Source organism: Suricata suricatta, chromosome 5, assembly GCF_006229205.1.
Source record: "Suricata suricatta isolate VVHF042 chromosome 5, meerkat_22Aug2017_6uvM2_HiC, whole genome shotgun sequence".
NCBI lineage: Eukaryota > Metazoa > Chordata > Mammalia > Carnivora > Herpestidae > Suricata > Suricata suricatta.
In genome coordinates, this window is record NC_043704.1 from 106,423,445 (window position 1) to 106,446,201 (window position 22,757).

A 22,757-nucleotide genomic window follows, 5' to 3' on the forward strand; every position below is an offset into this window, starting at 1 on the left:
ATACCTAATAACTATAGCTTGGGTGATCCTGATGTGTCAGTGTAGAACTGTAATGAAGGTGCCACTCTGGTGTGGGATGTCAACAGTGGGGGAAGCTGTAAGTGTGTGCGGTAAGGGGAACCATCTATCCTTTCTCCTTATTTTTTGTAGTCAACCCAGAACTGCTCTAAAAGATAAAATCATTGGGGCGCCTAGGTGGCTCAGTCAGCTGTGCATCTAGTTCAGGTCACGATCCCAGGGTTGTGGGATCAAGCTCCAGATTGGGCTCTGTGCTGAGTGTGGAGCCTGCTTAAGATTCTCTCCTCTGGGGGCACCTGGGTGGCTCCATCAATATGTGTCCAACTTTGGCTCAGGTCATGATCTTAATGGTTAGTGAGTTCGAGCCTCATGCTGGGCTGTGTGCTGACAGCTCAGAGCCTGGAGCCTGCTTCAGATTCTGTGTCTCCCTCTCTCTCTGTCTGCCCCTCTCCTGCTCACTCTCTCTCTCTGTCTAAAATAAATAAACATAATGTTTTAAATAAAAATTATATTAAAATATAAATTTATTTTAAAAATTTTACATTTAAATTCACATTAAAATTTCTTACATTTAACTTCACCTTTAGAAAAAGTGGAGCTCCTTTGATAGGGGTTGTGGCACTGGAAGGAAGAGGGTAGAATTAGGTGGACTCCAGTCTATGCCTCAACCTCAAGTGTCCCCTTGTGACCTGGGGACCTCAGGACTTGGAGGAACACCAGTGATGTGTAAGATATGAGCTTAGTGACTTAGCAAGGCTCTCATTCAGGCCTGGCTTTCCTTCCAGGCACATTCCCTGTGGTTCCCCGACACCCTGCATTCACAATATTCTACACATACTCTAGTGTTTCCCCAAGCACCTCCTGCTCCATAGGTTCTCCCAGGGGCTCGCGTTTCTCCCTCTGTCTTGAATCCTTTACCTTCTTTCTCTATTTAGTGATTTCCTTCAAGTCTCAACTCAAGCAGCACCTGCTCTGTGAAGTTCTCCCAAGTTCTTCAAGAGACTTTCCTCAGGCTTGGTTCACTCTGTGCTGGCCTTTGGCAAATATAGTGTCTGTTTCCACACGCCTAACTCCTGCTATGTGAGCCATGTGAGAGCAGGATTCTTGCTGCTGTCCTCCTGGTGTCCCCTATAACCAGCAAACTGCCTGGCTTCCTACGTGTTTGCTGGGAATGAATGAGTAAACGAATGAACAAATGAATGAATGAATACATAAACTCGAGTCTTCCTGTCTCAGAAGATGATCCCACATCCTTGTAGATGACTTTCACTCACTTTTTGATGGGTTTACTTTTCTCCCATGAGGTTCTTTGACTTTGGGGTTTGATCGCAGTGGTCAGTGTATTTACAAACCAGGTCAGCCATAGCAACCCACAGAGGGGTTTGGCCACTTGATTTTTCCCCACATTTCAAAAGTTGGCTGAGCCATGTTCCTTCAGAGGTATCTTCAGTTTATCCTCCAGTGATTTCATCTTTCTGTTCCTGTTTCAACATATTCTTAGTTTATGAAAAGGATGCTTGGCAGGGTAAGGAGTTCCCAGCCTGTCCTCTGGTAGAGCAGAAAGTCGGGATTGTTAGCTTTTTATTTTAAATGTTTTATTAATTTTTGAGAGAGAGAGTGAGTAGGGGAGAGTCAGAGAGAGGGAGACATAGAAACTGAAGGCAGGCTCCAGGCTCTGAGCTAGTTGTCAGCACAGAGCCTGATGGAGGGCTCGAACTCACGAACTGTGAGATCATGACCTGAGCCAAAGCTGGACGCTTAACCAACTGAGCCACCCAGGCACCCCTGGATTGTTAGCTTTAACTATGACCTTTAGATTATTTCAATAAAAGACAACTGTAATGGTGTGATTTCTTGATACATTTATGTATTTACTTTTTATTTTATTTTGAGAGAGAGAAAGGGCAAGCGAGAGAGCATGCATGCACATATATGTGCATGTGGGAGGGGCAGAGGGAGAGAGAGAATCTTAAGCATGCTCCATGCCCAGTACAGAGCCTGACCTGGGGATCAATCATACAACCATGAGATCACGACCTGACCCAAAATCAAGAGTCAAACACTTAGCCCTTGCTTGGTACATTTAATACTTAATTTCCAAAGCCTCAGTTGAACATGGGCTATAATGGAGCAGACATCCTGAGATTGTAGCAGTAAACCTAGCTCCTTCTGGATTTGAGAACTAGAGTCCGCAGACCCTAACAGATTTTCTAGGGCTGGTGCATTATTCCTTTCTATGATGTTTACATCATAGCTGCTTACAGAGACAGCTGAGAAAAGTGCTCAAAAAAATGCTTATTCAACCATGCTTTGGTACCCTGTTTTGAATGAAATCAGACCCATGAACTTTGCTTCCTCCAATTTTTCATGCAATGTCATATCACAAGGGTTTAGGCTCTCAGAAAAAGGTAAAGCTCAAATCAGGACTTGCTATGCTTGAATCAAAGTTGTGTTTTTAAGTTCATCGAAATACTTATAGCACACACACATGCTGGGTTCCTCAAAAACTACAGTCTACCCTCTGGAGACTCATTTACATGTGACATTTCATAGACACCTGAATTTTTTGTTTGTTTGTTTTTACAGTTTCAAGGCCTTTGGCTTGAGTTTTCTACATACTTTTGACTAATTTCTGCCATAGATACAGACTCTATGAGATCATTGGTCTATGATTTTTCACTGTATTTCTTTTTTAAAGTATGTTTTAATGTTTATTATTTATTTTTGAGAGAGAGAGAGAGAGAGACAAAGTACAATCAGGGGAGGGGCAGAGAGAGAGAGGGAGACACAGGATCTGAAGCAGGTTCCAGGCTCTGAGCTGTCAGCACAGAGCCTGACACGGGGCTTGAGCTCACGAACCACAAGATCATGACCTGAGCCGAAGTTGGACGCTTAACCAACTGAGCCACCCAGGCGCCCCATATTTCTTAACTGATATTTATAGGTAATTTCTTTCAAAAATTAGTGAATAATTATTTACCATAAAGCACATTCTCAAAAAGACTAAGGTCAGACTATCTCTATAATGAACCCTCAGAGTCTTTCAAAGACAAGTAAATGATAAAAAGATCAGAGGCATAAATTAAGCAAATGTCAAATTTCCTTAGATTTAAAGTAATCAAAGAACACACTCAACATCACAATCATATGATTAGAGAGAATCAGAAAATTTTGGGCATCGATAGCCTTTGATATCTTTGAAATACAGTGAAAGGAGGCAGAATTGCTACTGCCTTTGACTCATTTGCTATCATCTCTTCCTTGCTCCACACTTTCATTCAAAAGGAGCCAAGAAATCTTCCCAATGCGTTCCAGTGCCTGCCCACCACTTCGAATCCCAGAGCACCAGGCCCCCATGCTGCGGTCACTTAACCACCCCTGTCGTTCTCACTCAAGCTCTGAAAATTTTAGCTCTGGCTCACTGTCCCTCTCTTCAACATTAGTTTTGTCACGCTTTTGAGTGATTTCAGGGACCTTGGAGATAATCCTTCCCTGCACTTTTAGCTCTCAGTTTCTTGACATCCTGTCCTCCACTGATCTTGTCTTCAACACACCCTCAATTGCCTTTTGCCAATGGACACACCTTGGACCACCCAAACCCATGCCCCAAACCTCAATTTCAAGCAGCCTCTTTCTTACTGCCACTTTTTACCCTTCAAACTTACTGTCTCTTCCAACAATGCTTTGGTCCTTCTGTTTGCACAATTCATCAATCCTACCCATTTTCCATTGTTCTGCCATCTCCTCATTTACTTGTGGATTATATTCCTGGACTTAGTCCTCATTTCCCTCTCTGCTCATTTTAAACTCTGAGGTCCACCATTGTAATCACTGCTTTCCATAAACTCTCAGCTTCTTGGCTTCTCTTTTTCATCATATGCCCACATCTGCACAGCTGAATGTGGCTACAGGAAAAAACCCAGCCATAGAGATGGTCTCACTTCAAATTTATCAGCATGAATCTCAAGCAGATCGTTAATGCTACCCAGCCACTCTGATGTATCCCTTGGTCCATTCACCCTTCTGCTCTCCTGAGTGTCCTCTTTCTCATCCAACATACATCATCTCCTTCCCATCCTCACTAACAGCTGAGGACCTTGCTTCTGATTTCCACTGAGAATATAGAAGCTTAAAAGAACTTCTATGAGATACTGCCAACCCACCAAGCAGCTTCAAAGCCCATGTACTCTGCTTGCTTTCGAGTTACTCTCTTCTAGTGTCCTTAAGAAATCATTCTAGGTATTTTTCTCTCCTCTCCTACATCATTTTTTTCCCTTCTCAAAAGGATTTCCTTCTTATTGTATAAATATGCTGTCATTTCTTCCATGTGTAAAAGCACTCTCTCTGACTGAGCCCGCCTATCCATCTGCCCCTCCATTCTCTGCTTCCTTTTATAGAAATAGTCATGAAAAGAGTAGCCACCAGCTAGTCACTTCTCATGCTCTCTTGAATCATGCATAAGCTCTCCACCTCCCCAAACTGATCTTTTCAAAGTCATCAATGAGCGCCTTGCTGCTCTATGATTAATTCTTGGACCTCATCTTGCTTGACCTGTGAACAGGTTTTGATAGGGTTAGTCACTCCATCTTCCTTTATATTTTCTTCACCTGGATTCCAGGACTCTGGGTTCTCCTGGTTCTTTGCCCACTGCACGAACTGCCTCTTTTCAATTTTCTTTATTGGCTTTTTCTCATTTTCCCAATTTCTTAATTTTGGATTTCCCAGGTCTCAGACCATGTGCTCCTGTTTTTTATCTATACTCATCCAATCTCATGGCTTATACAGCATCCACATTTTGATGACTTTCAAGTCATCATGTACCTGACTGACACCTCTCCTTTAATGTCCAGATTCATACATCCATTTACCTATTTGATCTTTTTGTCTTGGATCTCTAACAGGTATCTGAAACAATACATCCAAAATCAATCTCCCTTCTTCCCTCTCCCTCAATCTTTCCTCCTTCATTCTCCCACCTCTCATTTACTGGCAGCTCCTTTCTTTCTGCTGTTCAAGCAAACCTCCCCACCCCTAGTCATCTTCTCCTTTGTCCTCCATACCATGCAGAATCGAACAAAGAACGTGCCAGCCTCTACCTTCAAAGCAGAGCCATAACCTGACCATCTGTCATCACCTCCTCAGCTACCATCATGGTCTAGACTCTCTCAGGTTACAAGGATAGTTCCCATAGGTGTCAAAAGGTCTAAACACCAAGGCTGCCTTTTCTCATATGTAGGAGAAGTCAGGAAGCCTCACACCCTCCCCAAGTCTCATACTCAGATTTTGCCATTTCAAACCTATCCTCATGCTGTTTCCATTGCCATCTCTACTTAGTCTTCTTTAGATATTTACATTTTCTGGGAGGAATACTAGCTATATTTACATACATATATTATTTACATATATTGCCCCAAAGTTTTTAAGGTACATTATAAAAGTACATAAAATACACAATAGAGGAAAATAAGTGAGTAAATTATGCAAAGTGAAAATAAGGATAGAAAAACATTCAGATGAAGCTACAGGTGAGGTGAGCATAGAAATGCATGCAATGAGGTTCTTCATCTTGGCTAATCATGAGTAACACATAAGTTTCTCCCACTAAGGAGTGCTTTCAGTATCAGATTTATTTCTGCTTGATGGGCCCTGTAGGGCATCACGAGCACAGAGGCTCTTTGGGCCTACAGAGGCAGAGGGCTGTGTTGGGCAGAGGAGAAGGGAGGGTGAACCTACTCAGGAAGCCCCTTCTCACCCGAGACTGGGTCTCAAACTAATCCCATCACTCGCTTGGTGTTTGTTCTCCCCAGTCTCCCACCGCCCAGTCCATCCCCACACCATACCCCTGGTACTTACCAAGACCCAAGCAAGAAACTCTGAGTCCTGATTTTCCAAGATTCCTAGGATAAAAATAAAGCAACACATGATCATGACTTTCTCAGTTGAAACTATACATATTTAACTATGAATCCTGTATCTCACTGTGGTAGAGACACAACTGCGGGTGCAGGTGTGTGGTCTTGGGAAGAGTCTTTTGTCTCCATTTGGGTGCTAGGAGGCTCAAAATGTGCTCAGCCTCAGCACAAGATGAAAATGTCCCCCACAAAATGCAACTTTTCGGCCTTGAATGATCTTCTTTACTAACTTGTTTACAAATCTATTTTCTTTCTCTTTCTACAATGTGAGTTCATCGAGGGCAAATTTTTTTAATTTTATTCACCATCCAGTCATTCATTATTCATTTAATATTTATCCACAGAGCCTGACACACAGTGGACCTTCATAAGTATTTCTTGACTGAGCAACTAACAAAGTGACTTCTAAAACAGAGTATTATTACTCATAGTTGGGTATTATTAGAAGAACAAATTCAAAATGATCCTTTAGGCCATTTAAACTTATAGATACCCCTTGACTTATGATGGAGTTATGTCCCAAGAAGCCCAACCTAAGTTGAAAATATCATCAGTTGAAAATACATTGAATTCACCTAACCCAGCAATCATAGCTCAGCCTAGCCTACCTTAAATGTGCTCAGGACACTTGCATTAGCCTATAGCTGGGCAAAATCATCTAACCCAAAGCCTATTTTATAATAAAGTGTTAAAAGCTCATGTACCTTATTGACTACTATACAGAAAGTAAACAAAAAAGGAGTAGGAGAAGGAGGAGGAGGAGAAAGAGGAGGAGGTGGAGAAGGGGAGAAAGAAGAAGAAGAATGGTTGAAAGGGTCTACAATGATTGCACGTGTATTGCTCTTTACCCTCCTGATTGCAGGGCTGCCCGGGAGCTGCAGCCTCCTGACCAGCATCATGAGACAGTATCCTAACATGTATCACTAGCTGGGGAAAATATCCAAACTCAAAGTCTAAAGTATGGTTTCTACTGAAAGCACATGCCTTTCACACCATCACAAAATTTAAACAAAATGTAACTCAAACCATCAGAAGTTGGGGACCATTGTATATTTTTATGAAAGGCTCCATAAAATTGCTACAAGAAGGTCAGATACTGGGACACCTGGGTGGCTCAGTCGGCTAAGCATCTAACTCTTGATTTCAGCTCAGGTCATGATCTCAGAGTCCATGGGATTGAGCCCTGCATCAGGCTTTGCGCTGACAACGCATAGCCTCCTTGGGATTCTCTCTCTCCCTCTCCCCCTCCCCCTGCTTGTGCTCCTTCTCTCTCAAAATAAATAAACATTTAAAAAAATTTTTTGGAAGATCAGATAGTCCTTTTTAAATGATTATTTTTTTTCCTTCATCAATCCCTTTGCTTTTCATTCCTAAAAGCTTATCAAAAAGAGGGAATACATTTTCACTCTCTAAATAGGGAACTAAGCACTCTAGTCTTCGTTCTAAGGTATTCCGTGACCCACACCCATGCCATCTTCCTGCCATTCTGCAGAACAGCTGTCATAGAAGAGATCGAATTCTCAGAGAATGCCTCGTAGAATCTCATAGGGGTCTAATGTGAGGAGGTAAAGCTTAAATAATTGATCATGGTAGAAAAGTGCACCCCTTACTCTCTGATCAGATGCTCTTAGGAGAACACAATCCTTTCCCGCCCACTTCTACCTCAATCAAGATAGCACAGACTTTTCCAACTACCACACAGCTCAGTTCTTCCAAGTGCTCCCACAGTCTGACTTCTTTAGAGGCAGTAACTAGTGCTCTCATTTTTGCATCTATTTCTTTCCTCTGTTTATTATCCCTGTCTGTAAAACACCGCCTAAACCACACATTTAGTTTCATAGCATAATCCAAAGTGCATCACCCTGCAAGGAGTTGAAGAACCTGGGTCTCTGACCTATTGTTGAAATCAGCCAGCCAGGTAACCTCTGGGGTTCAATTTCTTCACTGGTAAAATGAGATATTAATGCCTGGGCCATTCGTCTAGCATCACATCTGTGGGATCGGAATGCGGCAATGCATGCTAAGGTGTTGCAGAGCAGACAAATGTAAAGCATAATTATTTTTGGTGCTTTCTGACTCTGCCCCCCCTCACAGACCTAGTGCTACATTTTTCCATTTGAAGTGGGTGAGTCCACCTGGAAGGAAACTATTGCATAAACGAGTGTGTGAAAAACATTTTGAACAACTAAATAGGAGAAAAATAACTGGCTTCTCCCATGAAAGAAATTTGCATAAGAAATTATCCTTTGAGTAGTTTCTCAGAGAACCACAGGATATGAAATCAGAAGATTTTTCTTTTGGTCTAAAAGTCTACTGATTTTAAAAAATAGAAATATAGAACAAAAGCTCTATAGTAGGGAGAAAAAAGACTACACCAAAATAAAAATGTATACATATATATACCTATGCATATATATTTTTTAAACATTAAAAAATAAAAATACAGAAAGTAAAAGATGATGTAAGTATAGTCAACCCTTGAACAACACAGATTTGAACCGCATGGGTCCAAACATGGATTTTTAAAAAGTAAATCCTGTTCAGTACTGAGAATATATTTTCTCTTCCTTATAATTTTCTGAATAACATTTTCTTTTCCCAGTGTATCATACATATAATATACAAAATACGTGTTGACTGCTTACATTTATCTGTAAGGCTTCCAGTCAACAATAGGCTATTAGTAGTTCTTTTTGGGGGACTCAAAGATTATACACGGACTTTCAACTGCGCAGGGGGTCTGTGCCCCTAAATCCTCACATTCAAATGTCAACTCTGTATGTGATGAACACTCTTCCAGGCAGAGATATCCCAATACTGATGCATAGGAAGAACTTACTAAGAGGTCACCACATTCCAGGCGATGTGCCGCTCATGGGGATGCAGAGGGGAATCCGGTGTGGTTTTCTACCTCCAGGGATTCTCTATCCTCTACGTTTTCTGAGGGGCACAGCAAAGCAACCATGTAACTACAGTACAGTGTGGTATGTCCTCCTTGGATGTCTTTGGGAGAACATGGAGGGCTATCTCAGACCTGTATTCGTGCAACTATGTGGGTGTCACAGGGAAAAAAATCTCAGTAAGAATTTCCACTTAATTTTCATCTTTCCATGATTATGAGAACAAAAGGGAGAAAACTGTGCAGAGCAAGACACTGTTGTGACAAACTCAAAGAGGGCAAGGTCATGTCGCCTGGTACTTACTGAGTAACATCCCAGCACCAAGGTGGGGAGACCTGCCCTATTTTCCTTATGAGAGTGACTTGGGAAGATTATGATCACCCTGCTATGGGTTTGGAAGATCAAACTTGAAAAACGACAACTGTCAGCAAAAAACAAACTGCAAAATAGCAAGTACTAACTGTGACCCATTTTCTTGCCATTGATGTTTAAACACCCAGGCCAGCTTTTCTGGAATGAAGGCCTTAGAAGATTTGGCGCTATATGAAAAGTTCCATTACAAATGTTGATCCAGAGGTGATAGATCCCACATTGAGCTTTGATGTTTTTATTTCCTTTAACTTTCTCTAAATGTCTTCACCCTCTGGAGGGGATGGTTATAAAACTTGGGTGGTTGTTTTAAAAGCGAGAGACATTTTCTGTCATGAGCCATATCTGGTCTCTAAATCCACTGTCCTTATTTTGTCGAGGAATGAGTCTCTGTAACACTCAGACCCTGCAAGACGTTCTTTTTTTTTTTTTTAATTTTTTAAATGTTTAATTTATTTTTAAGACAGAGACAGAGCATGAGCAAGGAACGCCAGAGAGGAGGGAGACACAAAATCTGAAGCTGTCAGCACAGAGCCCAATGTGGGGCTCAAACTCATGAACAGTGAGATCATGACCTGAGTTGAAGCCGGACACTTAACTGACTGAGCCACCCAGGCAACCCCACAAGTGTCCACCTATTCTGATCCATTTCAGCTCGGCTGAGTAACAGGAGTCCGAATACTGGACATATTTGATCTAGTGAGTACAAACGATATTATCAAAGCTTATTTGTGTGGCTATCACACCAAATGATGGTCAGGTTTACATGTCGTGCTAGGTTATAACACATGTCACAGAACGTTCTTCACCCCCCAGAGTTTTCACGACTACATCATGATCTTGCATGACTTTAAGCAACAACTTTACAGAATTTCATTTATTTCCTAATTCCTCAGCGTTCGCACAACTGGGGCTACCTAAACATGCTGTAAGCACATCCACTTTCTAATTAGATTGAATTCCTTTCCCTTTTGATTCAAAATAGTCTCATTGCACTGGTTTACCTATTTTATCTGTGTCAGATATGCCAGAAGGAAGTCTCACCGTGTTCATTTTTAGTATCTGCTCCTGTTCAACTTAAAATAAAAGCTCCTCTTTCCCAGGTGAACCTGGGCCGCTCTGCTGCTAATATTAGAAATGAACAACAACAGTATGGGGGCATAGGACACTTAACTTTGTCAGTCAAATGTTGGAAACCCTAAATCTGAAATCAAAGCTTCAGGAAAGAGTTATCTGGAAAAGGGATACAGTTTCTTGAGAACACCACGATTGCTTATCTTTTTTTTTTCCCCTGTAGGCAGGACTGTCCCTCGGTGAACGCACGCATGAACTTATTTTAGGCCAGTGGTTAGTTCTGTGACAGAAGCATTAAATATGATTCCTAGTGGCATTTTGTGAAGCCTCCATGAGGCTCTTTTTGATTTTAAGGCAATAACGGAGTGGTGAGAACTGAAATCAGGGGGTGCTTAGGCGCAGTATCGCAAGCCGCCCCCAGGCTGCAGTTCCTTTACAAATCACAGATGCTAAGAAAGGAAGATCAGCAGCCCAAATGTCTTGCCTTAAATTGTTTGCAGCTGAATACACATGTCTTAGACATCATTCACAGTTGTAATGCTCAGCAAGGAGGAGTAGCTGGCTAAAATATGCACCTTGCGCTTGGCCGGGAAAGCAGCACATGGCCTGGGACAAGGGGGATGACCGAAAGCATGTGTTTGGTTTGACCTGTTTTCATGCGCTTGGGTCAGTCTGTCAGCCATGGGCTCACCTACCGGAACATCATCCTGATCCCTCTGAATCACACCCTGCTGTTCACGGTGCCTCACCTGGAACTTACTAGTCAAATCTGGGGGGATGGAATTGTTTCTTTAAAGAAATGTACATTTACCTTTCTTGAAAATCCCAGAGCCCAAGTTACGTCTGTCTGTCAGTCCGCTGGTTTTGATGGTTGTACAGCACACACATTTTGACAGCTATGAAGGTGACTACAAATGGTAATAATACTTTCTTAGAAGGGCATCGTTCATCACTGCTAAGTGAGTAATGACTCATTTGGAAACCACCAGACACAAAATTGATGTAGCCATGCATTTTGATGACAGACTTTGTCATGCAGAGGAATGAAGCTTTGTTTCATTCCCCCCCCCCTTATTTTTTTTAACTGAGGAGGGATTTTAAGGAGGGTCTTTCCATGATTAATGTTTTATTTCCTTTTGAGATAGAGAGACAGAGTGTGAGTCGGGGAGGGGAGACACAGAATCCAAAGCAGGCTCCAGGCCCTGAGCTGTCAGCACAGAGCTCGACATGGGGCTCAAACTCATGAACCATGAGATCATGACCTGAGCGAAAGTCTGACGCTTAACTGACGGAGCCACCCAGGTACCCCAACTTTGTTTCATTTTGACTTTCACTTAAGTAGCAACAAAGTAGAACGAGATTCTATTAGATGCTTTGATTTAATGGTTTAAGTCATTTGTCAGTTGTAAATTCCAGCTAGATTCTTATTTTCACTGAATATACAAAATCACCTGCTGACCTATAGATACTAGAAAAGTCTAAAGAAGAGTGGCTAAAAGAGACTTCTCTATACTTAATTAATTAGTTTAATCCTGATATACCAAGTTTCAACTAAATACCAAGCCTTGCATAGGGGTGGGAATGGGCTGAGTAGCAAGATAGTTGTTATTGTTATGGAACTCACATAACAGAAAGTGAAACAGATATTACATAGTGACTTAATTATCTGATTGTAATACTAAATAAAAGGGCACTATGCCCTCAGTATAAAATTGGGATGTTGGAAAGCTGACCTGGTCTGGATGGTTAGGAAAAGGTTTTCTAGGGAATCTAACCTGGCTTTTTCCAAAACTTTTCCTTGGATCTAACGTGAGATCCAAAGGAAGAAAAGAAAGTAACTTAATGCAAAGAACAGGACTTAGCATTCTAAGCAGAGTGAACAGAGCTTGCAGATGCTTAGAGGCTGGAGGAAGCCTAGGAAATTGAAGAACTAAAAGAAATACAGGGCAGCAGAACAGTAGAGAGCTAGTGACTCCAAGTGAGCCGTGGGGGTCACAGGAAGAAGATCAAACAGGATCTAACAGGTTATGTTACCGATTTTAAACTCAATAGGACAGAGTTATGGAAACCTAGTGGAAATTTTGGAGGAAATGGGTTGAAAGGAAGGCAAGAAGAGGAGCTAGGAGGCTACTTTGTTAATCCTGATGAGAAATGATGGTATTCAAATGCCAACTGAGCGGAGATAGGAGCATGGGGAAGTTTCCAGAAATTCTTAGTGAGCAAACTCTGGAGGACTTGGTATTTGGTTAAACAGTAGGATGAAAGAGAAGAAGTAATGGGCCATTCTCAGATTTCTGACTCTGGCAGCTGGGTGGCGAGGGGTGCTTTTCACTGAAAGTAGGGTTAATTTAGGAAATAGAAGGGTTTGACTCACTTTTGTGGGCTTGAGCAAAGAGATTTGCAAGAGATAGCCAAGCTAGCTGCCTGGAGCTCAGAGTAGGGAGAGGGTGTTCTGGTATGGAAGGTAAGAGGTACCAATGGGCTGGGTCCAGCTGCCAAGGGAGAGGGCTCAGTCAGAGAAGAGGGCTGAGCCCAGCCCCGAGAAGCTCCATCATTATGGGGGGCAGAGAGGAAGTACATCAACAAAGGAGACTGAGGAGTGGCAAAGAGGTAGAATGGGAAAGTGTTGGTGTAGAAGCCAAAGGTGGAGGCGGTTTCAGTAGGGGATGAGTGGCCAGCAGTGCCGAAGGCGGCAGAGAGATCCAGACACGGAAGGAGAGAGCAATGCCCTTTCCTGTTCAGCCCTGCAGGGATCGCTGTGACACCTGCAGAAGTCATTCTGGTGGCGCTGGTGATGGGAGTCAGGCTGGTGGCCCAAGGACGGGGAGGTGAGAACCATGCTTATATGCTGCGGGTGACCTTGCACAGGGTACTTAGCCTGTTTCAGCCTCTCTCCGCAGTCATGTGTATAGATATGAATAGCCCACTACTTTTTGATTTTTGATGATTAAGTGAGAAAAATACAAATGCAGCACCAGCACCAGCATGTTTCAGTGTTCAATAAATGTTAGTTGCTTTCTGTCCTTATTTCCTAGGAAAAATGGTGCCTTCAACATGGACCCTGGTAGGGTTCCGGTTCTGGTGCCGAGGCTGGTAGGAGGCCACCTCCGTGACTTGCAAGACTTGCTTTGCTTCCCCGACCTCAGGATCCTCTTTGTGCTTAGACACTGCAATCATCCTGAATCTATTATATGCAAATTGTGAGTCATTTTGCTAGAATCATTAAAAAAGTAGGAAGCAGGGGATAAAGATAGATGAAGGAGACAAAGGAGAAGCCGGCACTTTGTTGGCAAAGGCAGTTTGGAGACATTGTGTGGGTCTGAGGAATTCTGAACAGTTCTGGGATCACCATGAGGGAGAGAGGGGGATGGGACATAATGTTGTGCAGATAGGGCTGTACGAACTCGGTGTTCTGCAGGGGTGTGGTAGGGGCTGAGAAATGCTCACCCAGGTCTAGTTATTGCCTAAATAAAAGTTATGCTGGTTTTACTGTCTCAAGGATCCCAAGACATCAGAATAGCTGGAAATCAAGAACTCAGAGCTTCAAATCAGAAGAATCTAGAACCTTTATTTCAGGGGCACGTTATTTGGAGGTTCATGAACTTGGAATGGGAAAAATACATTTTTGTTTTTCACCAGCGTCTTACTGAAACTTAGCATCTCCTGCAAGTACAAATATAGGCAAGAAACCATAGAAAGACCTACGTTACCTGTGACTGTACCACCAACAGAAATTAGAAGCATTTTTTTCTGTCCCCATCACAGGTGCTTCAGAGAGCTCCAAAAATCATTCACAGTCACCATTTACACTTCTCCTCCTTGGAAATGGTGGTATTCCACATGCCCCTAGAGCTGGTTATTTAATGTACTAATAAAGAAATGTTTTACTAGGTTACACATTTGGATTTTAGGTATTTTGAACTGTATTTCAATTTAATTGGAATCCTGTGTATTTTATGTTATGTATTTAAATTTTTTTTTCTGAGGAGTCTGTAGGCTGAACCAGACTCCTGGGGGGGGGGGTCTATGCATCAAGAATCTTGGATACAGATTAAAGATAAATGTTGTTTAAAAATGCCTTTGGGCACTCATCTGCCACAAAGTAATGTGGGTTTGCAAGCATCTCTTTCAAACTGAGAGGGAAGACATTCCTGAAAAATACTTGAAAGCAAAATTAAATATGTGAAACCCCACTGCTACTATTTAAAAATGTGTATAATGTTGTTGAAAGTGTTAATGTTCTGGTATCTCTGTTTAATTTTAGTAAGTTAAAAAAGAGTTCTCAGGCCCTTACTGGATTTACTTCCAACTCAGGCCCACTGCTTGCGTTCTCTCTGCTTGGACAAAACTCCTGGTCTCTGAGGTTTTACATTACAGGCTTCATCCACCCACGTGCAGGGGTGGGGATGCGGTGTTTACCCTCGGGGGAAGAGGAGAGAGGAGAGGATTTGCCAGCCTTGGGGCTCTGGGCCTTAGCAACAAGTGGCTTGTCTCATGCACAATATTTCTTGTATAACAATTCACTTCAATGTGACTTATTCACTCAACAATTGCATATTCCATTTCATATTTTTATGTTTGTTTTAATATAAAATGATGTTTCCTCCCTAAATCTTCAAGCCAGTTTGTCGTCTCAGAGATGCGCCTAGTTGGTCCCATGACTTTACTGAGTGCCCCCGGGCATTCTCTGCTCTCCGAGCTTGAAAGGCCTGGCTATAAACCACTGCCAGTCAGTCACACCTTAGTGTGGAAGAGATTCAAACCTTTTCCTTACATCACTTTGGAGAGATTTGAAGGAACGGATCAAGAAACAAATATCGGAGGGAGATGGAGAGGGGAACGAAGGTGGGGTAGGGGGAGGAAGGAAGCTGGGTAGAGGAAGCAAGCCCCGCAAAGAGGAGAACCCACTTCGTCCCTTCTAAATTTCATTCGGGATCACAGCTCTTCTCACAACGGCATGGTCACACTGTCTTATGAAAATATCGTATACATACTTGCCCTTTCCAAAGCTAAGAAGAGAAAACCAAAAGGTTTCAAAGTTTTCTTCACCTAGCAGTGATGATTTATTTTCAGACATTCCACACATGAAGCCAAAGCCCCCCCCCCCCCATCTACTTTGCAACGAGAGCCACGATTAGTTTCCACCGTCGTGAACGATGTAGCTTTCAAAGGCAAAATGAAACAAAAAATTATGTGAGGTAGAGGCTCCCTGCTCCACATCCTTTCAGTTTGGTTTACTGTTTGAATCTGTTACTTTCTCGAGAGAAAACAGAGCAGTCAGCAACACGATGGAGACTGAGGCATGAACCTGACTGAGGGGCAGGTTGATATTTAGATATGCACTTAATCAGAAATAAATGCTCTCAGCCATGACGCCTTAGTTTGCCATTCACTTTTCTGGACAGAAGAATGGAAAATGAATGCCTGTTTTCTCTTGTGTTTGCGTCTTTCACATCTGCTGTCAGGGTGCCGTATGTCACCAGGCATGTTATACTCATTCTGCACAAGGTTGTTTCTCCTCCCAGACCGAGTTCTGTGAGGGGCGGGACTGTGCTGAATGCATCTGCTATTTCCAACACATATCACAGTGCTGGGTGCAGAGTAGGTTCAGCGATGCTCCCGGTGGGCGCTCGGATACCACTACTGGCTGCGGCTGAAGACTGCATTGCCGCTTGCTTGTTTCACTCCTGGTGCCCAGGGAGACTCTGTGGTGTACTGGCAAATGCTGGCCAGCACAGTGCAGCGGTGGGGTATGATGCACAGCTCAAGTGCCTCTACCGCGTCCTATGGGTGAAACCCTGGGAAAGTTACGGAATCTCTCCGTGCCCCATCTGTTCCTGGTGATAATAATAGCAACTACCTCACAGGGTGGCTGTGAGGATTAAAGCATTTAAGGCAGTGCTTGGCACATGGTAAAGGCTGCCTAAGTGCAAGCTGTTATCACACACAGACACAGGTTTGAATTCAGGCTGTGGTCCTGGGCATCTCGTTTCACCTCATACAGGTTCCCTCTTCCATAAAATGAGTTTTTACTCTCTCCCTGAGTAGAGGGACACAGTAGACACCGAGGCCTCTCACCTTTTTTTTTTTTTTTTAACCAGTATAAGTGTTAGAGCTGCCTCTCCTAAGCTCACGAGAGGCTGGAGCTTAGGAACCTGCTTAGCAGGATGCATTCTATCCCCACCCATAACTTTCTTCTTCTCCCCATTGTCCTCCCTATAAGTCCTGCCCTCTGGTATTTACAGCTTCGGAGCCTTGGAGCAGGCTCCTAAAGGGGGAGTCATGACCAGAGTCTACTTCTATGTTCAGTCTTATATTTTAAAATTTTTTTTTAATTTATTTTTGAGAGAGAGAGAGAGAGAGACAGACAGACAGACAAAGTGCAAGCTAGGGACGGACAGAGAGAGGGGGGACACACAGAATCTGAAGCAGGTTCCAGAATCTGAGCTGTCAGCACAGAGCCCAGTGCGGGTCTCAAACTCACAAGTCATGAGATCATGACCTAGAGCCAAAGTCAGATGCTTAACTGACTGAGCCACCCAGGTGCTCCGTGTTCAGTCTTACCTTCCTCCTTCTTCCCTCCAGCTCAGTGTTTTAAACCACCTGCATCCTGACTTCTCTGTAGCTACCACCAGGTCAGACCCTTCTGCCCAATGGCTTCCCTGCTGTTCTTTGATCAGCCGTGTCACCTTATTATTTGTAGGTAGAAACTATTGTTCCTGTCATAGTACCTTTCCTCAGTTACACAGTACTTGGTAGGATCCAAGCCTGATTTGTGTTTGACTTTATAACATAACACTTTGCACTCTGAGGTACAAGTAAATATTTTACTAACTATATGAACGTTCAAATGGCTAAGTCTGAAGAGCCTTTTTTACCTCCTTGATATGGACTTCCAGAGTTAGGTATTATTTTAGTCCCAATTGTTTTGTGTTCAGATTGCCCATTAAGATTGAATTGACCTACTCAACATCGTGGTACAATAAGGAATTAAAAAGGAACAAAAAACATGCAGATTTGAAAGGAATCAACAAAACGGTCTCTCATTGCAGACCACATGATAGTCTATGTAGGAAAATCCCAGAGAATTTACTAAAACCCTCCTAGAACTAATAAGTGAATTTAGCAAGTTTGAGGATATAAGGTCAATATATAAGAGTCAGGTGTATTCCTAGCAAGGAACAATTGGAATTAGAGATTTAAAAAAAACACTATTTGTAATAGTAGCCTAAAAATGAAATATTTATTTACAAATCTATGAAAACATGGACAGTATCTATATCTTAAACGTGACAAAATGAAAGCGGACCTGACTAAATGGAGAGGTATTCCATGTTGATGGCTTGCAAGACAATATTGTGAAGATATCAATTTCTGTCAATTTGGTGTTTGAAATAAATATAATCCTAATTCATATCCTATAAATATGTCTTATAGATATCAAGGTGATTCTCAAATATATTTTTTAATTTGAGAGAGGGAGAGAGGGAGAGCATGAGTGGTGTAGAGGGACAGAGGGAAGGAGAGAGAACCCTGGGCAGGCTCCACACTCAGCTCAGCGCCCAATGCGGGGCTCAGTCCTCCAACCCTAGGATTATGACCTGAGCTGATGTTAAGGGTCAGATGCTCACCGACTGAGCCACCAGGTGCCCCTCGAAACAATTTTAAAAAGAAGAGCAAAGTTGGAATGACTCATGCTACGTAATTTCAAAATTTAACATAAAGCTAGAGTAATCAAAGTGGTGTGTGGTGTTGTTAAAAGGAATGAAGCACATATAAATGGAACAGAATAGACGGTAAGTGGAGCAGAATAAAAAGGCTAGAAATAGCCACACAAGAGGATAGTCAACTGATTTTTGACAAAGGTGCAAAGATAATTCACTGGAGAAAGGATAATCCTCGCAGGAAATAGCGCTGGAGCAATTGTTTTATATAAGAAAATGAATAATGATATATGCCTCACGTCTTATACATAAATTAAAATGGATCGTACATCTAAATGCAAAACATAAAACCACAAAACTTTTAGGAGAAAAAAATGAGAAAAATCTCTAAAACTTTAGGTTTGGCAAGAGTTTTTAGGTGCAGTACCAAAAGGATGATCCGTTATAAAACTGAAAAATTGAGCTTTATAAAAATGTAAAACTCTTGCTGCATGAAAGAAACCATCAGGAAAAATGAAAAGACAAACCACAGGTGGAAAGAAAATATCTGCAAAAACCCATGAAAAGATGGCCAAAGTACCGAGCACCACTTCACCAAAGAAGATACTTGGACGGCAAACAAGCACGTGAAAAATGCTCAGCATCATCTGACATTGGAGAGATACAAATTATAACCATAATGAGATACCATTACACGCTTGTTAGAACACAGTGCCAAGTATTGGCAAAGATGCATTGCTGGTAGAAATGCAAAATGAAAACAGCCCTCTGTAGAAATCAGTTTGAGAGTTTCTTACAAAGTTAAATATACCCATCCCAAGTGACTCCATAATTCCACGCCTAGGTATGTACTCAGGTGAAATGAAAACTTCTGTTCACACAAAGAGCTAGGGGCAAATGTTTACAGAGGCTTTATTCATAATCACCCAAAACTGGAAACCAGCCGGATACCTGTCAACTGATGAATGGATAAACCAATGAGGGAACATTGACAAAGTGGAATATTATTCAGCAATAAAAATAAATGAACTACTGATTCATGACTCACACAATAACATGAATGCATTTTAAATGCATTTTGCTAAGTAAAAGAAGCTAGGCTTCCATAGCTACATGTTGGCTGAGTCTACTTATATAACATTCTGGAAAAGACATTAGGGACAGGAAACATGAAGAATTACTAGGGGTTGGAGGTGGGAGGAGAGGAGTGCAAAGAGGCAGTATGAGGGAATTGGGGGGGGCTATTGAAATGCTCTGTATGGTGCACTGTGGTGGCCAGACTGAAATAAACAAAATTCATACAACTGTGAGAACACAGAAAGTGAATTTTATTCCATGCAAATTAAAAAAATCTATCAGGATGTCAGAGGAACCCAAGATAACATGCACACTGTGAGGAGCGAATGTAACTATATTACAAATGAATGACAGACCATATGCCACCGGATCTCTGGGGACAAAAAAACCCTGACTTCAGTAACTTCAGAAGAGTCTTTTGACTGGATACCATAAGGCTAAGAATAAAAAGAACTACACCCAAACACTGAACTCTAGTCCTCAAATCTGTTTCTCGCAGGGGTAGGAGTAATTCTGGAGTCACAGCTGATAAATAAGAAATGTAGTGAGTGAATGGTAGACCCAGAAATGAAACCAAAAGGGGAGAAAATTGAGGACCCCTTGAAGCCAACATCCCTGTATCATTTAATTTCATTTTATCTGTAAATACCCTCACATTGCCAGAACATTGGTTTTTGTTTGCTTTTTTTAAAATTTTCTCATTCAGCAAATGTGTACTCAGGAGCTGCTAGGATGCATCAACAGGTAGTAACTGCCTTTGAAGTTAATAAGTGCTCTTTCTCTCCAGAATAATAGAGAAGGGCACCTGGGTGGCTCGGTTGAGTATCAGACTCCTGATTTCGGCTCAGGTCCTGATCCCAGGGTTGTGGGACCAAGTCACGCATCTGGCTCTGTGCACTGAGTGTGCAGTCTGCTTAAGATTCTCTCTCTACCCTTCTCTGTTCTCTCCCCTGCTCATGCTCCTTTTCTAAAATAGATAGCTAGATAGTTCAATAGCTGGAGAGACAGAGTAACAGGTGAAAAACCGTCCTGGAGGTGGTGAAAATGGAATGCAGTTGGCCCGGGGATGGGCGCCTGGGCTCACAAGGCTATTCCCAAGCAGCTTCACTGCTCTCCATCCCGTTCACAGGACAGCTGTTATCAGTGGCTACTGATTAGTCAGGCTTGAGTTCTGGTTTCAATTCATCTTCATTCTTCAACCTCTACTTTGGTCTTCTTATTCTTTTTGATACCGTAGTTTGTTATGTCTCAAAATGAGGACACTGTGTCTCATTTGGTGGTGCGGGTGTGCAGTAGCTCTGACAAGGATCTGTGCCTGTCACTCAGAGAACACCCATCACAGACATGAGAACCGCTCTCTGTGCCAATCCTTTCTGATTTTACTTCATACAAAGGGGGCACCTTTTTTTTATTTTATTATTATTTTTTTTTACAGATCCATGAAGGGGAGGAAGGGAGACAAGACACTACCCTCTCGTGAAACTAAGGAATCAAAAGAATACATTCTGTGGGACTGTAAACAAAAATCTTACTGAAATGCTCTTGAAAATGGAATCAAAGCTACCTCTCCTCGGGCTTGGGTAAAGTTTTACTAATGCACATAATTTTAAAAAATTGACCTCAGGCATTTTAAATTAATCAGTGCATGGCAGCTATGGAACTCTGTGAAATAACTGCCTTATGCTTTTGTGAATTAATCCATCCTAGGAAATTAAAGTAATTAATTTCAGTTGGTTAAGCTCAATAACAGTACTTCATTCAAGTCGACTGACTTAACTGGTTCCAAGTCAGATTTAAATATAACAGGAATTCATAGGATAATGCCAATATCGATGGCAAAGTAGCCGGGTACCTGACAATTCTTTGATGTGGCCCCAAAGCAATCAGTTTCCAACTCTAGAAGCACCATCGTATGACAAGAAGGAAAATCATAAGGGAAAGTAAGTGCAGTGACAAATAGCTGCTTATTTTAACAAACACTCCAATGAAGCCTAATTTTTTACATTTGATCTTAGCCAAAAGGCCAAGAAGCAATTGATGTCTAATTTTTTGACAATTTAATGTTGTCAGTTGAGTAAAGCTTTGGATCTATTTTGCACCTTCTTGGATATTTGGCATCTGTAAGCATAGCTTTGACTTTGAAAGTGGAAAAGCACAGGGCATGTGGGTGGCTTAGTAGGTTGAACGTTGAACTTCAGCTCAGGTCATGATCTGGAGGATGGTGAGCTTGAGGTCTGCATTGGGCTCTCTGTCCTCAGCACGGAGCCACTTGGAATCCTCTGTCCCCACTCTCTCTGCCCCTCCCCCCACTCACACTCTGTCTCCAAAACAAACGTTTCAAAAAACAAATGAAATGGAAAAGCACAGCTAATTTTATTTCATTTCTCACTTATTAGGTAAACATAGACATACTAGTTATTTTTCCCTGTACCTGAATCAGCTTAATAACAGCAAATATTTACAGGGCACCTATTACATGCCAGCCTCATGCCAGATGCTTTTATGCATAATTCAAGCATAGAAAGGCCAATAGTCTTTCCAAGTAGACACTCTTGAAGAGGGCCCATTTCATGCAGGAGGATCCAGAGGCTGAGAGAAGTTAAATACGGAGCCAAGGCCCCACACAGCTAGCGCTCGGCAGAGCTGGGGCAGAATTCTGTCTGTTGCCCAGGTGTGTGTCCTTCCACTGCACCTCACTGCCTTCATGTGGCCTGTCCTACCGAAATGACCCAACCATCACCTATTTCCTAGAGGGATTAGCAGGACTAGGGTCTTTGCCTGGCTGTGGTCATTTTTGGAGGCCAGAGAAAAGAGAAATGAGTTTCCGTGGCTCCTGCTAGTTGTATAGCCAGCCCCCGACGTCTGTTCCGGGTCCCCGTGTCCCCTAACGGCAGCTTCCCTGGGTCCTGGGTCTCCTCCCGCAGTGTATGCCACGGCCTGGGGAGCGGGGGGGGGGGGGGGCTGTGCACTGCCCCTCATCACCCTCCTCCCTCAGCCTTCACACAGAGATGGCAGGGGAGGAAAATAGAAAGAAATGTATGACTCAGGTTGGTTCAAAATGCAACAGAACTGATTTCATGGTTTTTGGCTTTTGAAAAGAGAAAAGAATGAAGTCATTTGCATGTTTTGCAGAGTGGAGATGGGATGACCAATGGAGCCTAAACAGACCTTATTCACCACTTGTGAGGTGTGGGGATACAGACTTGGAAAGAGAAAGGGAAAGGGAAGTTGGGAAGAACTGAGATTGTCTGGTCTGAAAAAGAAGATTGGACCAAGAATGATTTTTAGTGTAATTCAAACCAACAAACACACTGGAACTACTGTAGGCAAAGGAGCTCAGGACATACACTTGAGTAAACTGGTCTCCAAAGTAGATTATTCATTTACCCGGTAGATGTTTATTGAGCACCTACTGTTAAGGCAGGCACTATTCTAGGCAGTGAACAAAACAGATTGAGTGCCTGACCTCATAAAGCTTACGTTCTAATAGTCCACAGGGATCTAGTGGCCCAGAAATAACTTCAGTGAATAAGAGGTGCTTCCAAAACATGAAGCTGGAAAATGAGATAGGTTAGGTGGTCAGGGGCAGCCACGCGGAGGAGGTGACCTCTGAGCAAGGACCTGAAGGATGGGAAGGAGCCAGCCTTAAAAAGATCTTGCAGAAGATTCTAGGCAGACAGGTAAGGCCCTGAGGAAGTAACACATTTAATTAAGGATGGAAAGGAGGTGAGTATGATGGAGGG

The 22,757-nt window shown here is 42.5% G+C and overlaps 1 protein-coding gene across 3 annotated transcripts in view; it reads right to left on the minus strand.

Annotated features, from left to right (window-relative positions):
• Nucleotides 1-22,757, minus strand: part of KCNAB1 (potassium voltage-gated channel subfamily A member regulatory beta subunit 1) — a 452,797-nt gene that overhangs the window by 117,253 nt on the left and 312,787 nt on the right. For all 3 annotated transcript variants that reach the window (XM_029940002.1, XM_029939999.1, XM_029940000.1), the window contains one exon: nucleotides 5,872-5,915. In XM_029940002.1, the coding sequence (XP_029795862.1) occupies nucleotides 5,872-5,915 (44 nt within the window). The remainder of the gene's footprint in view (nucleotides 1-5,871; nucleotides 5,916-22,757) is intronic.